At 41.7% G+C, this 14,519-nt stretch overlaps 1 protein-coding gene across 1 annotated transcript in view; it reads left to right on the top strand.

Annotated features, from left to right (window-relative positions):
- Positions 1-14,519, top strand: part of mettl22 (methyltransferase 22, Kin17 lysine) — a 37,797-nt gene that overhangs the window by 20,916 nt on the left and 2,362 nt on the right. Inside the window, exons 10-11 of the mRNA XM_069149875.1 lie at positions 6,202-6,304; positions 7,864-8,032. Coding sequence (XP_069005976.1) covers positions 6,202-6,304; positions 7,864-8,032 — 272 coding nt within the window. The remainder of the gene's footprint in view (positions 1-6,201; positions 6,305-7,863; positions 8,033-14,519) is intronic.

The following is a 14,519-nucleotide window of genomic DNA, read 5'->3' as shown; positions in this document are numbered from 1 at the left end:
TATAAGAGCACAATGTTGCCATCAACAGCTTTCAGACAGCTTGGGGAGAAGGGAATTGATCTGAGAGTGGCAGAGAAAGAGGCGTGGGTCTTGCTGCTTTATTTTTTTCCTGCTGAATTTGTATATTTACAATTTTTATTCTATCTTGAGAATCTGTGACAAAACAGTTACCGTTTGGGAAGAAGGGAGTTTTTTTTTTTTATTCAGATTTTCCTATATACCATGTTTTGTTCAAAAGGTTTTTGAGCTAAACCATGACAATATGACATGGAGGATGAGAGAGATATATGCTCAACTGTCTGTCAAAAAGTGTTTTGTGACTTGATTGAATGATTTATGACCCCTAAGCCCCACCCCCTTTTAGGTCTTCCTCCAATCAGGTACCCCCTTTGATCTTGGCAGGTGTACTTTGATGAATGATTTATGACGAAAGGAAGTATTTTTATGGTTCATTGATCTTATTGATTTGACGACGTGTAATAAACTTTGTAATTACAGATTTTTATGATCCATAGATCTTAATGAATTAAGCAGGGTAATAAAAAGTAGTTAATTACCGTGGAAAAGGAAGGAAGGAAGAAAAAAGGACAGACCCTTTGATCTTAGCTGACCTTAGCCCCCATACACGCTTCCCCCGGTCACGTGACCCTGGGGTAGAGTTTTGAAACAAACCAATGAGACTAGAATGGAGTAGGTCAGCTTTATACGGAGCGAATGGATTCATACGGTCAAAATGAAGTCGCCACTCTAAGCACCGCAATGACAACAGGTAACTAAAAACTTAAACCATCCAAGTCTCCGATTAATTAATCCATTGGCCCAGAATCAAACAATGTCCACGCAAGCACTGTTTAGCAAACATTTAGGGTATCGTGTCAGACAGTCAGCCTTCAACCACAGAGCACACAGATCTTTGTAAGACATCAAGTTAATGACGGCAGTCAAAGCACAACTGGAACATATTGAGCTCGCAACTACAGTGCTATTGAAAGCAGGGACCTGCTGTTTCATTAAGTCCTTGTTGGTGTTTTGTGGGATTTGAATATCCATGTATAACTGCTTCACTATCAGCTAGTTGCTACCAGTGAATCTGAAGCAGCTATTACTTTTTCCACTTTGGGCTCAGACTCAGTGATTTGCTACCCTCTGGTCACTAAATGCAAATTCTTGTACCATTACTATTAAATGATTTTGCCAATTATTGCGCAATCCATTCATGCATAATGAGAGGCATAGCACAGGCAAATTTAAATAAGCTGTTTGAAGAAAAATTAAACACAATCTGTCATTTTAACTTGATTTAAAAATAAGATACAATAAATAAAAAATAATCCAGTACCTGGTGAGGTCTTCCCAATAGGAGTCCCACTGTTCAAACGCTGACCGTCTCGCACTCTCCCAGACCCATGAGGTGATCCTTATAACCCTCACCTCCTTCCCCCCATCCCCGATTCCCACAGTGCTGTCCCCACAGGGGCTCTGCCATTGGCTCATGTCCCCGCAGGGTTTCCGCCGGTGTCCCTGGCCTTCTGAGTCAACAAACTTGCTGGTGGTCACTTACCAAATGTTTTATCTTAGTGTGATCACTTTTAGGACTATAGGTTTACACAGTTTTAAAAAACACACACACACACACACACACACACACACATCTGTACTTTCCAGTGTGCGATTCATTGCCCTTTTGTAGGCCAGTTTTTATTGGACAGAAAAAGATTGATAAACGTTCTTAATACAACACAGCTAATAATCTATGTATTTTACCCCAGACTATGTAGCTTTGTTTTAATAGCATCCTGTTTACTTTTTACAGCACGACCATCTGCAATTTAATTTTGAGTTTTTCTATGTAATACATAGATTATTAGCTGTGTTATATTAATAACATTTATCAATCTTTTTCTGTCCAATAAAAACTGGTCTACAAAAGGGCAATGAATCGCACACTGGAAAGTGCAGATGTGTGTGTTGTTAAAAAAAAAAAAAAAAAAAAAAAAAAAAAAAAAAAACTATAGTCCTAAAATGCGTGTATGGGTCATAAATCATTCAATCAAGTCATAAAACACTTTTTGACAGACGGTGGGGCATATATCTCTCTAGGATGCCATGGTTAAATGGCACTTTGATTTATTTTGTCCTGGAGTGTTCGCACTGTCTTTCTCAGCTTGATCAATATGTTCAATTGACAGAAAAAGGGAAATAATTTATCCAAGCAGGTGTTATGCTGCATGATCCTTTTAAAAGTGAGGCTGACTTGAAATCTGTTGCAGTTAGTAAAAAAAAAAAACAACAACATAAAAGACAAATCAGCAAACTGATTGGTGTGCAGTTGGATAACCCTCACAGGACATTTAATTTTCTTTTCCAATTCTGTCCTCACACTAAACTTTCCTGAATGATGTCTTGCGAAGATTACACCACTGTGTGAATTTGGATGAATTTGGGGTGCCAGTCAAAAGGCATTCTTTGGAAAGCTATCAGGAGAGGCCTCTTGTTGTGGGTACTGTTTGTGTTTATAGTGAAACAACATGCCAGCCTTACTTGCATCATATAATATCAATTCAGTACCACACATTGGAAATACTGCATGGCAGGTAGAGATCAGCAGGGATAAACAAAAGTAGTGAGTTTCACTAATTTCACAAATTTTTTAGGAATAATAATAATATTTTCAGGTTAACTTGGCAATTTAAGTGTGATGTAATTTATCTACAAAGGAGACAGTCAACCAAAGTTAAAACAATATTTACTGTTTCTTAGATGGAAGAAATTCTGTCATCAAAAAGCAAAAGTACTTTCAAAAGAAAGTTCTTTAATTATGATCTCATGGGAGAAAATCTTCTGCAATGTGGAATACATAGGCTAAATCGAATGTAAAAAAATTAGTGCTTTAAATGTTTTTCATATTAATTCAACACATACTGCATGCATGAAAGTTAGGTGCAATCTCTAACAACTGGAAGTGTGTCTTTTTTTTGGTGATAAAGCAAGTCTTGTTTGGAAAAGCTGTGCCTTCAGTCAACTTTATTGTCAATCCACCACATGTACAAGACGTATGGAGAGATCGAAATATTGTTTCTCACAGTCCCACGAAAAAAATAAATAAAGATCAAACAAGAAAAGTATAAATATGTAACAATAAAAACAACAACAACCACAGTGACGCTTAACTGTAATATATATATGTACAATGTAGTGCAAATACGGGTCCATAGTGCAAAAGTTCAGACTTTATGGGGCAAGGAGGAGAGGGGAGAGAGTTCAGTATCCTGACAGCCTCATGGGCAAAGCTGTTCCTCTGTCTGGAGGAGCGTACACGGAGGCTGAAGAGGCTGTGTGAGGGACGGGTTGAGTCCCACGACAGGGTCTTGCGGTTGGAGACGGTGCAGCTTCCGTACCACACAGTGATCCAGCTGGTCAGGATGCTGGAAGGTGCCTCAGTAAAAGGAGCACATGATGGGTGCTGGGGCTCCTGCTCTCTTTAATTTACAGAGGAAGTAGAGGAGCTGCTGGGCTATCTTGGCCAGTGATGCAGTGTTGTTTGTCCAGGAGAGATCCTCTGTGATGTTCACACCCAGAAATTTGGTGCCGCTCGCCCGCTCCACAGCAGAACCACTATTGGGTGAGGGTTCTCCTGAAGCCTATAACAATCTCCTTTGTTTTCGTCACGTTGAGGGAGAGATTGTTATCCCTGCACCACGTGGCCAGTCGGTCCACCTCATTCATGTAGTTGAGATCCACCACAGTCATGTCATCCGCAAACGTTACAATGTGATTGGTGCTGTAGAGAGGTGCACAGTGATGAGTTAGCAGGGTGAAGAGCAGGTGGCTGAGCACACATCCTTGGGGAGCCCCTGTGCTCAGTGTGATGGTTCCTGATGTATTGTTTCCAACCCGTACTGCTTCTCTCAGTGACAAAGTCCAGCAACCAATTACAGAGAGAAGAGCTGAGGCCCAGCCGGTCCAGTTTCCATACTAACTGCTGAGTAATGATGGTGTTGAATGCTGAAATAAAGCCTATGAAAAACATTCTCACGTATGAGTCTCAAGTGTCCAGGTGGGAGAGGGCTGAGTGGAGGGCAGAGGAGATGGCATCCTCGGTGAATCGGTTGGCTCCATATGCAAATTGACATGGGTCCAGAGAGAGAGAGGGAGGGAGGGTGGATTGTATTTGCTGCATGGCTAGTCTTTTAAAGCACTTCATGATGGTGGAGGTTAGTGCAACACGGCGGTAGTCATTAAAGCAGGATAGGGATGACTTCTTTGGCACAGGTATGGTGGTGGTGGCATTGAAGCACGTGGGGACAAAAGCCTGGCTCAGAGAGGTGTTAAACATGTCTGTCAGAACTTCCTTGAGCTCCTTTGCACATTCTTTCAGCACACGACCAGGTACCAGCTGCCTTGCGAACGTTGATCTTGGAGAGTGTGCTTTTTACGCTGGCTGGAGAAAGGCAAACAGGTTGGTGGGGGGGGTTGTGGGCTTCTGTGCAGTAATGTTGTTTTGTGCATCAAAACGTGCAAAGACGTTGTTGAGATTTTTGAGCAGAGAGATGTCACAGAGAGATGGTGAGGGTTTGTAGTCTGTGTTTATTGATGTTTGACTTTCCTGATTCCACGGGACCGGTTGGCCCTTGCTGTTCTCAGACCAGCTGCATCACCAGCTCTAAAGGTGGCGCACCGGACCCTCAGCAGCCTGTGCACCTCCCCCGTCAGCTATGGTTTCTGGTTAGCCGTGGTGGTGATGGTTTTCATGTGGGTCACATCATCAATGCATTTGGTGATGTAGGGAGTAACAGTCTCTCTGTATTCCTGGATTTTTTTTTGTGTGTGTGGTTGTTGTAGGTGACTGCCTGCTTAAACATATTCCCAGTCTGTGGTGTCAAGGCAGTCTTGAAGTGCAGCAGTACCATTTTCTGGCCACACCCGTACCGATTTCTGAGCTGGCCTGATCACTTTAACCCTTGGTCTGTATGCTGGTTTTAGCATAACACAGGTGTGATCAGAGAGGCCGAGGTGCAGAAGGGGTGTAGCCTTGTATGCTCCTTTAAGGGTTGTGTAGACCAGGTCCAGTGTATTATTTACCCTTGTTGGAAAATCCAAAATCCACATGCTGGTATATTTTTGAAAGCACAGTCTTAAGGTCTGCGTGGTCGAAATCACTGGCGAGAATGAGAAGAAAAACAAAATCATTTTATGCTGACAAGTATTTTAGATGTAAGCCTCCATCCGCATATAAGTAACACCACATGGACATGTTAAAAAGGTTAAAAACTTGATTTTCATTGGAGTTTTTTATTTTTTTATTAGTTGTTTTGATTGTTTGTTTATTATGATGTTTTTCTAACATTTTCTCGAAAATGGCTTAGTAGTGACCTGACGTATCCAGCAGTGGTACCTTTCCGCGATGTAAAAAACAATAAGAAAGCTTGCTCCAATTCAACTAAATATTCATCAGCTGCAGAAAAAAACAATTCGCTCTGACGGTACCAAAAGAAACATGCCTCTGAACAGATGTTTTCAAACATGATACCGCAGTTTAATTTAATTCAAATAGCGCTAATTTATAACATGCGATCTCAGGGGCACTTAACACAGTAAGATAAAGACCTTACAATATTATAGAGAGGAATTCAGTAATTCCCTCTTGAGCAAGCGCTAGGCAACAGTGGCAAAGAAAAAAAAAAGTTTAAAAGCCACTGTCTGTCTCGACCAGGTTTGATGAGAGGAGCGTGGAGAGAATAAAGATAGTAAATGGTATTTAAGTTCTGTCAACTTGGTTATTTTAGTTCTATTATTTTGTATAGTTATAGTCATACAGATATTTACAAGCATAAAATGCTAATGATAGTGGTCATAATGACAAAAATAATAACTGAAACACTGAACAACAACAAGTTGGAGGGCTCCGTGACAGCAAATTGTAAACATGCAGCTCCAGAGCAGGAGAGACCTACATGAAGGCACAGTTAGAGAGAGGACAGAGAGGAGAAAGCACAGTGTGAAAACACAGGGTCAATGACATGTAATTGATAGAGAAATTACATCACATGTCCTCATGGCGAAACATAATCCTGAAAGCAATGTATATTGCATTTCTAACTTTCGTCTTAAGAGCTGCAGTGTGAACCACAGAACCAAACAATGCAGATGCCAAGACTGAAAAGCAGAATAATTATTTGTATTTGTATTTTGTGTCCCCAGTTTGCTATGATGATGATCTGACAGATGGCCTTTTCCGAACACTGTACAAACTCTGCAGCAACTTTCCTCACACTTGCACCATCTTCTTCGCCATAGAGAAAAGGTAGGTCACGCCTGTTTAAATGACTGTTATTCTGACAGGGCACATTTTACAAGAGCATATCCTGTAATACCATCTACATTTAAACATATTTTGGAAAGCTGAAACATTAAAACCTATGTTCTTTTTGGTGAGTCAATTTTCCATCACTACTTTAATTCATTTTCTTCAATGATCTCTGTTCGCTGATTGGTTGAGTGAACCTTCATTTAACTATAAGCACATCAACAACTGAAGCTATGAACACTAGTTGGACAAAGTCAGGCTGGGACAATCCTCGTGACTGGGGTAGGAAGGAAAAAACTTTGCTTTTTCTCTCCCATTGACGCTTCAGCAACGGTCAAGTTTACTCAAGTCTGCACCGATGCAGAGGTCTTGCCTGCATTTTTCCCCACGTCATGTATGCACTGCGATCTTAGTCCGTCCTCTGCATGGCTTCATATCCCACCGGCAGTAATTCTGTCTGCCCGTTTTATCTCACTTCCCGATTTGGTTTTGCTTCTATTGTAGGTAAATGCTGTTAAATGGGTTATTTTTGTTATTGTTATTACCTACTTTGTGCCGCAGCCTACAGACCAAGTTATTACTGCTTGCTGTGTTTTAGTCATTAAACAACCTTAATTCTCCTTCTTATTTCATAAGTGTTTCATGCCAAGTGCCTGTAGCAGAAGGAGAACACATTTCTTACTCAAATTGAAAGATCGTGGGGTTAGAAGGCGATGTAGTTAGGTGTTGTACGATCAGGAGTCTGCACATGTGGTTGGAGAAATAGATTGGGGACTATTTGCAAAATAATGCATCCAAGTGGCAAAGGTGTAGTTATGTCAAAGTCACTTTTAGGTTTCCAAGGCATTTGCCAATCAGCTTCTTGGAAAAAATCTTCAAAATATGTGATTTTCATGAATAGAGATTATTTTTTAGGGGTTTAATCAATGACAGGAAATTGTGACGATAAAAACAAAATGGAAGCAAAACATCAGCAGTGGGCAAGAGTGCAGAGTCCCTCGTGTAGTGTAGCTTTTTAGCAGTGTACATGCCAATCATTGGCCGTGTGTACAGTCCGCAGTCAGCAGGAGGAAATACAGTTTCATCTTCTTCGCTGCACATGTTTCTTTGACATCAGCAAATATTGAGCTTTAGCCAGGCACTCCTTTGTGCACAAAGTAGATCAACTGACCAGAGCTTTGAGATCTCAATTATGAAATACTGCCTTCTGTTGTTTGTTGTTAAAACTTTTTTTTAACTCACTCTTTTTTTGTGAACAGAACTTTGGCATGATTTGACTATTTGGACTTTCCTAAAAAGGACATATTTCTGTTGGGGATTTCATTCCTGCAATATAGTAATTTATTGTGCCTTATTTTTTGCTTCTTAACTTATCTGCATTGTTTTTGGTTAAAATTTAAGATATGTGGATTCATGACAGAGTGTATGGAGCACTGATTCAGATATTCATGTGGGACTTTCGATTATGTTAGGTTGGATGAAACCATTGTGTTGTAGTTTTAGTTCCAAGTTCAAGCAGTAATTGTGCTTCTTGCTGTGCCTGGATATCTTACCAGGATGAACTTCACCCTGCGACACATGGATGTTTCCTGTGAGGCCTATGATCATTTCAGCCACTGTCTGTCCCAACTCCAGGACCAGATGGATGGACAATGTAGCTTCAAAGTGGAACAGCTCCCTGCTAACTTTACACAATTTCTTCTGTATGAACGCATCGAGCATCTGGTAAGAGACGCATCTTAATTGGGACTGTATTTATTGCTTATTGTTAAGATACAATAACCTTTAAGCTTCACCTAATTTTAATCTAAAACCTGAATGGGGGTCAGCGTCTTATGTATTCTCACACTCTGCTTTTGTGTCCCGTCATTGTCCTCACTGTCACACACTCACGCTCTCTCGGGCTCCCTCCCTATGTAACGCTGACTCGCCGTGTGGCACTCTCTCTTTCTCCCTTGTGCTCGCATGCTCTCTCTTCCTTGCGCTCCCCCTCGCCACACACTCAGATTTGTTTTTTGTGTTGATTCAGTGAAAAAGCTCTTGGGCACTGCACCCAACTGTTATAATAGTAGGACAAACCCTGATTCTGAACAACAGCTCACTGTGGAAGTAGGTGAAGACACGCGCATTCACACGTTCTGGAACTGTAGCTGCACGGCGGTGACGACTCCGCCTCCACTGCCGCACAGAGCACGAGTCGCCTTTTTTTCATTAAAGTTTATTTATATTAAGTGTGTCGCGTGTGAAAATCGTACCAAATTAGCCAGTGCTAACCCTCAGAACCCCAGCGAAACACTCACCAAGTTTGAGGCAGATGGGATGATGGGACTAAAAAGGAGCTCTCCTTAGAATATTTATATTTTAAATATGACAAAATAGTTTTTATAGCACCAACAGAAATGTTTACAACAGAAAAGTCACTATGAACTCAGAAATATCTCACTAATATTCTTGACATGAAAATACTGAGTGAAGTTTAGACAGGATTAAGAACAGACATTAGTTTATATTATCAGTTGCTACATAGTCTGTATATTCCTCAGTCCAGCCTGAGGAGGACTGCGGACTAAGCAGGTCAGACAGGAGCAGTCTCTTCTTCTGGATAACGAGGCCAGTAAAGTTTGTATGTTGCTGCTTTTCCCCTTAGCTATTGGAGGTTTCCCAAACTACATGTCTTTGTTCTGAATAAGGAATAAGGGTTAGATTTCACCCTGTAATAGACTGGCGACCTGTCCGGGGTGTACCTTGCCTTTGCCGAAAGTGAGCTGGGATAGGCTCCAGCCCCCCCGTGACCCTGTTCAGGATAAAGCGGGTATAGATAATGGATGGATGGATGGATGGATGGCTGGATGGATGGGTTTCTAGTTTAGTGCATTATAGATCAAACCAAATTTGCTTGCTGCAATCTCTTTCTTGCAATATGCTGATCTGTCTAAAGGAAACCTAAAATTAGACATAGTTCACTATGCAGTTCTAGACGTAAAAACAATCTGACCTTCTGCAGCCAGTAGTTGATACAATTTCTCAAAGTTTCAGAGAAGTTGAGCTGTTTCAGTTACTACTTGGGGCCCGAGCACCGAGCATCGGTGCGAAAGCCCTATTGTATTTCGTAAAGATGTTGGTCGTTCTTTTTATTCTTACGTAAAGTGATTTGCCTTTTTGGAAGCTTTATCATATTCAAAAACTCATGAAAATGGATACACATATGTCTCCCAGCGAAAAATTTAGTATTCTAGTGGAGTCGGCTCTAGAGCGCCCCCTAAAGAGATGCCCCGGCGGCCACATTTACCTAAATTCACCAAATCTGGTGGACACGTGTATCACACCTAGACGCACAAAAAAGTTACATTGCACCGTTACGTCAACTCGACAGGAAGTCCACCATTTTGAATTTAATCACCATTTTGGGCGATTCTGACACGTTGTACTTTGTTGAACTCCTCCTAGGGATTTTTTCCGACCGACTTGAATTTAAGTTCTATGGATAGAAAACATGTTTAGGATTAAAAGTTATCAAAATAATTTGTTTTCATTGATGTGTGTGCCCGTGAGAGGCGGCCATTTTGAGCGTCTCGCCATGAAACTACGAGTTGCTTTAAATCTTATGTACATGGACCGACCTTCTCCAAACATCACAGGTATGATAACAGCCCCGCCCTGAAGACCCCTGTGGGGTAATATTCGCTCATAGTCATAGCGCCCCCTGTTGGCCACTGGAAATGACACTTTTCATACTTTCACATTCTACGTCGAGCTGGTTGATCCCATGAATGTAAAGTCGGGTCACAATAACCTAAACTTGTAGTTGATGATATATTGAGACGTTTGTTCGACTTTGTCAATGGGTGTCGCCGTGACGATGCGGCAAAGTTGGATGTCTCACCGTGACACAGGAAGTTGATGTTTAAGGTCAAAGGATGCTTGAAACCTCACGAAACGTGTCACACACATCCGGTGTGGTGAGACGATACATCTGATGTGTTTTGCGAGTGGGCGTGGCCAAACGGCTCGCTCGCCGTGACACAGGAAGTTTATGTTTAAGGTCAACGGATGCTTGAAACTTCACGAAACGAGTGACATACGTCCGGCGTGGTGAGACGATACATCTGATGTGTTTTGCGAGTCGGTACAAAAGTACAAGTACAAAAAGGTGCTGCAAAACACAACACAGACAACACAACAATATACAGTACTCGTTACAGGTAGGTTTGATTTGCAGTTTTCTAAATAATGCACGTGTTGTCAAATGAAGAGTTTTTCTTAAATTGCTAGTGCATTGTTTTTGCTGGAGTGTTTTCTTAAGATGCAGTAAATTGAGCTCTGAGCGACAGCATAGTTTTGTTTTAATTATTGCTCCTTCTTACCATAATGCGATCTTTGCTTGCGCAACTTCGTCAATCTGCTGCTTCTCTTGATCGGAGTAAGAAAGTAATGACAGAAGACAGACATCCTTGTCTTCAGCTTGGACATAACCTGGGCTGGTCATGCAGCCAATGATAGCGTATAGATTTAAAGTACAGCACATACTGTCACATATTTACAAAAAAATTAATGAATTCCTTGTAAATCAATTAGGTTTCAGTGAGGAGTCCACATACTTTTGGCCAGCGTTGTAATGAAATATCTACTTCATCAGTGATGTATTCTGAGATAATCGGGTGTTTCGGGTCTCTCGAACATCAGCCCTCCCTCAGGCGACCCAGTTGAGGTTGATCAGGCCTTAACTTGTGCCCAAGCTGTACTCCGACGGATTTGCTTTCCTGATCCAGAGCCACCTGGAGGCTTTTTCAGCAGCCATTGTGTTGTTGTTGATGGCCCTCCTCCTCCTCTCCTCTGTGATGCCGAGCCTTGCAGACATGAAGCTGATTGTTTGCGCTGAGTGTTTGGCCTTTGGCAGCTGGTGATGTCATTGCAAATGGTTTCAGCAATGGTCATTAGCACCTTGTCATGCTGCCAGCGATATCGGCCTTCCCTTTGCTTTGGACAGCAGTTCAAGATGTGCTTGAGGATCCCTATTCTTTGGCAAAGGGAGCATACTGGTGTGTCAACCAAGCAACAGGTAGTGCAGGTTGGACAAGGTGTGTGTTGAGTATCAATTTGTTATTGTTCACATAAAATAAGCTTATTTAGCTGGTTTTGTGGAACTCGGCTGTGTGAAAAGTGTCTGAAAGCTTCATGAGTAGCTCTCGGACACTTCCTTTTTGTCAAAGTAGCTCTCAGAGGGAAAAATGTTGGAGACCCCTGAACCACAGAGAATTCTAGTAGGCTGGAGACACAGAACCCTAAAGTTTACATGTTTTTTGACAATTTACATGAAGTTAAAGAAAAAACAGCAGCCTTACCACACTAGCTAATTGGCTGGTACAAAAATGTCCTATATTAGTGTAGTTTAAATGTCCGCCTAAAGCAAACGTTGGATTTTTGAATCATGATTGGACTGTTGAGTTGCTTTAGCTAATTGGTAAATGGTCAACTCGGCTTTATTACTGTGGCGGTCTCAAAGCAATTTTCACAGTTTGCCTACCATTAACCCACTCACACATTCACACACCAATGACGACATACAAGGTGCTCCCCTGCCATCAGGAACAACTTGGGGTTCAGTGCTTTGCCCAAAGACACTTTGACACATGGACAGGAGGACACAGGGATTGAATTGCTGTGTCCTCCTGTCCAGAGTAACCCACTCTACCACTGCTAGAATTTTTGTCCTGAACAAATGATTTAATCATTTCTAAATGTAATAGAAATAGAAAATGAATAGAATCATTTATGAATGAATACAATTATAAATTCATGTTTCTATCAGGAATACAATGCAGTTTCAATTCAATTCAATTCAACTTTATTTATATAGCGCCAAATCACAACATAGGTTATTTCATGGCACTTAACACATTAACGTCCTTACAGCAAGACGTTACAATATTATACAGAGAAACCCAACAATTCAACAATTCCCACATAAGCTAGGAGGGAAAAAACTCCTCTTTAAGGGAGAAAAACCTCCAACAGAGGGAAGGAAAAACTCCCTCTTAACAGGAAGAAACCTCCGACAGAACCAGGCTCAGAGGTGGGCGGCCATCTGCCTCGACAGGTTGGGGTGAGAGGAGAGCATAGAGAGAAAAGGACAGCATAGAGATAGAAGAGAAGAACTTCTCAGTTTCAGTCTTCACTGTTGGGCACACAGCTATGTGGGGATTGAGAACATAGAAGAGGCCTACATTAAAGACAAAGCCTGAGCACAAAAACCTTGTTTCCATTTGGGACAGGCTCAACAAAACACTGGAAAAGATGATGTTGATGTTTAAGGTCAAAGGATGCTTGAAACCTCATGAAACGTGGCACATACATCCGGCGTGGTGAGACGATACATCTGATATGTTTTGCGAGTGGGCGTGGCCAAACAGCTCGCTAGCGTCCCCTAAAGTGCAGCCCCAGCACTTAGTTTCACCAACATGCACCAAAATTTGTACAAAATGTACAAAAAAGTATCTTGGCAGCATGACCTCAACTAAACAGGAAGTCCCCCATTTTGAATTTAGTTGCCTTTTTTGGCTATTCGCACGTGTTGTATTTTAACGAACTACTCCACAGATTTTGACACACTGATCTGAAATTTTCTCTGTCCTATCTTAACACCTGGGAGATGAAAATTTGTTAAAAGAATTTGTTTTTGTTGATCGGTGTGCCCGTGGCGTGGTGGCCATTTTGAATTTAGTTGCCATTTTTGGCGATTCACGCAATGTTGTACTTTAACAAACTCCTACAGATTTTGTCAGATGGACTTAAAATGTTGTCTTTGCACTCTTAACAATTACAAGTTATCAAAATAATTAGTTTTCGTCGATCGGTGTGCCCGTGGCGTCCAAAAAGTGACTCAAAAAATGACTTTTGGGTTTGCGGCTATGTTTAATATTTTGCCGTGACACAGGAAGTTGAACTTTAAGGTCAAACAATGCTCCAAACCTCACGAAACTTTGCTTTTGCTTAGTTTTTGAAGATTTTAAAGCCGCCAAAATAAGCTATTTTTTTTTAAAGAAGAATAAGGAACAAGATCGAGAAATTTTTTTAAAGTGCAAGCGGGAATATGCGGACCCTCGCGTGCTGTTGGGGAGCCGGCCGCATATCACTGCTTGCGGTTTTAATTTGAAAATGGGGTTGTATGTTTGTCCCTCCGTAAAGGTTTCTTCCATATTCTTCAAACTTGGTGGGTGTATAGCTGGGGACTGCACTGCACTGGCGAATTTGGTATGATTTGGACACATAGCACTCAAGTATTAAAAAACTTTATTAAAAGGCAACCACCGCTCTGTGCACCAGTAGGGGCGGAGTTGGCACAGCACAGATGCAGTTACACAGCATCGCAGTGGATGGAGTCCAGTATTCATTCACCTACTTCTGGAGCGAGCTGTTATCAAGAAATAGGGTTTGTCCTACTATTTTAGCAGACAGTTTGACCAGTTTTAATAGCAGCCAGAAATTCCTCAGTTCTCTGTTTAGGTGCTACCTTCCTACTTCACTCCGACGTCCAAATGTCATCCTCACCATCACACACACACAAGCTCTCAGGCTCTCTCCCTCGGTGCCAGGTTGTTGAACTCTCTCTTTCTCCAAGTGCTTTTTCGCAGTGCCTAAGCCAAATAAACACCAAAACCTTTTCTGAGTGTACGCCAAAGGCTTGCAGGAGGAAGAGAGAACGTGCAAGAGTGAGGGAGAAAGAGAGAGTTCAACAACCTGGCACCGAGTGGGGAGAGAGCCTGAGAGCTTGTGTGTGTGTGATGGTGAGGATGACATTTGGAAGTCGGAGTGAAGTAGGAAGGTAGCACCTAAACAGAGAACTGAGGAATTTCTGGCTGCTATTAAAACTGGTCAAACTGTCTGCTGTCAGCTGCTGGCTGAGACGGCAAACCCCCACCAAAGTCAACCTCTCCTCCCTCTACCTGCAGCAGACAGAGGAGTGACGAAAGGTGTTTTCGGACCAAACAGTTCTACAGACTTTCTTGAGGGGAACTACCCCCCAGAGAGTTTCCCTCAGAACCGAATAGGTTCTATGGCCTATAGTATTCACATCACGAATAGGAACTGTGAAATGACAGCTGCTGCCGGAGTGCTATATTGGAGCTTATTTCTCCAATTAAGTAAATACGGTTTTCAGTTTACTTGATCTGGTTTACTTGATTGATTCATGTTCATATTTGAATATCCAAAG

This window comes from Embiotoca jacksoni, unplaced genomic scaffold (genome assembly GCF_022577435.1).
Source record: "Embiotoca jacksoni isolate LCO1_2020_lvr unplaced genomic scaffold, fEmbJac1.0.p SCAF_15, whole genome shotgun sequence".
NCBI lineage: Eukaryota > Metazoa > Chordata > Actinopteri > Embiotocidae > Embiotoca > Embiotoca jacksoni.
This window is presented reverse-complemented; position numbering and strand designations above follow the sequence as displayed.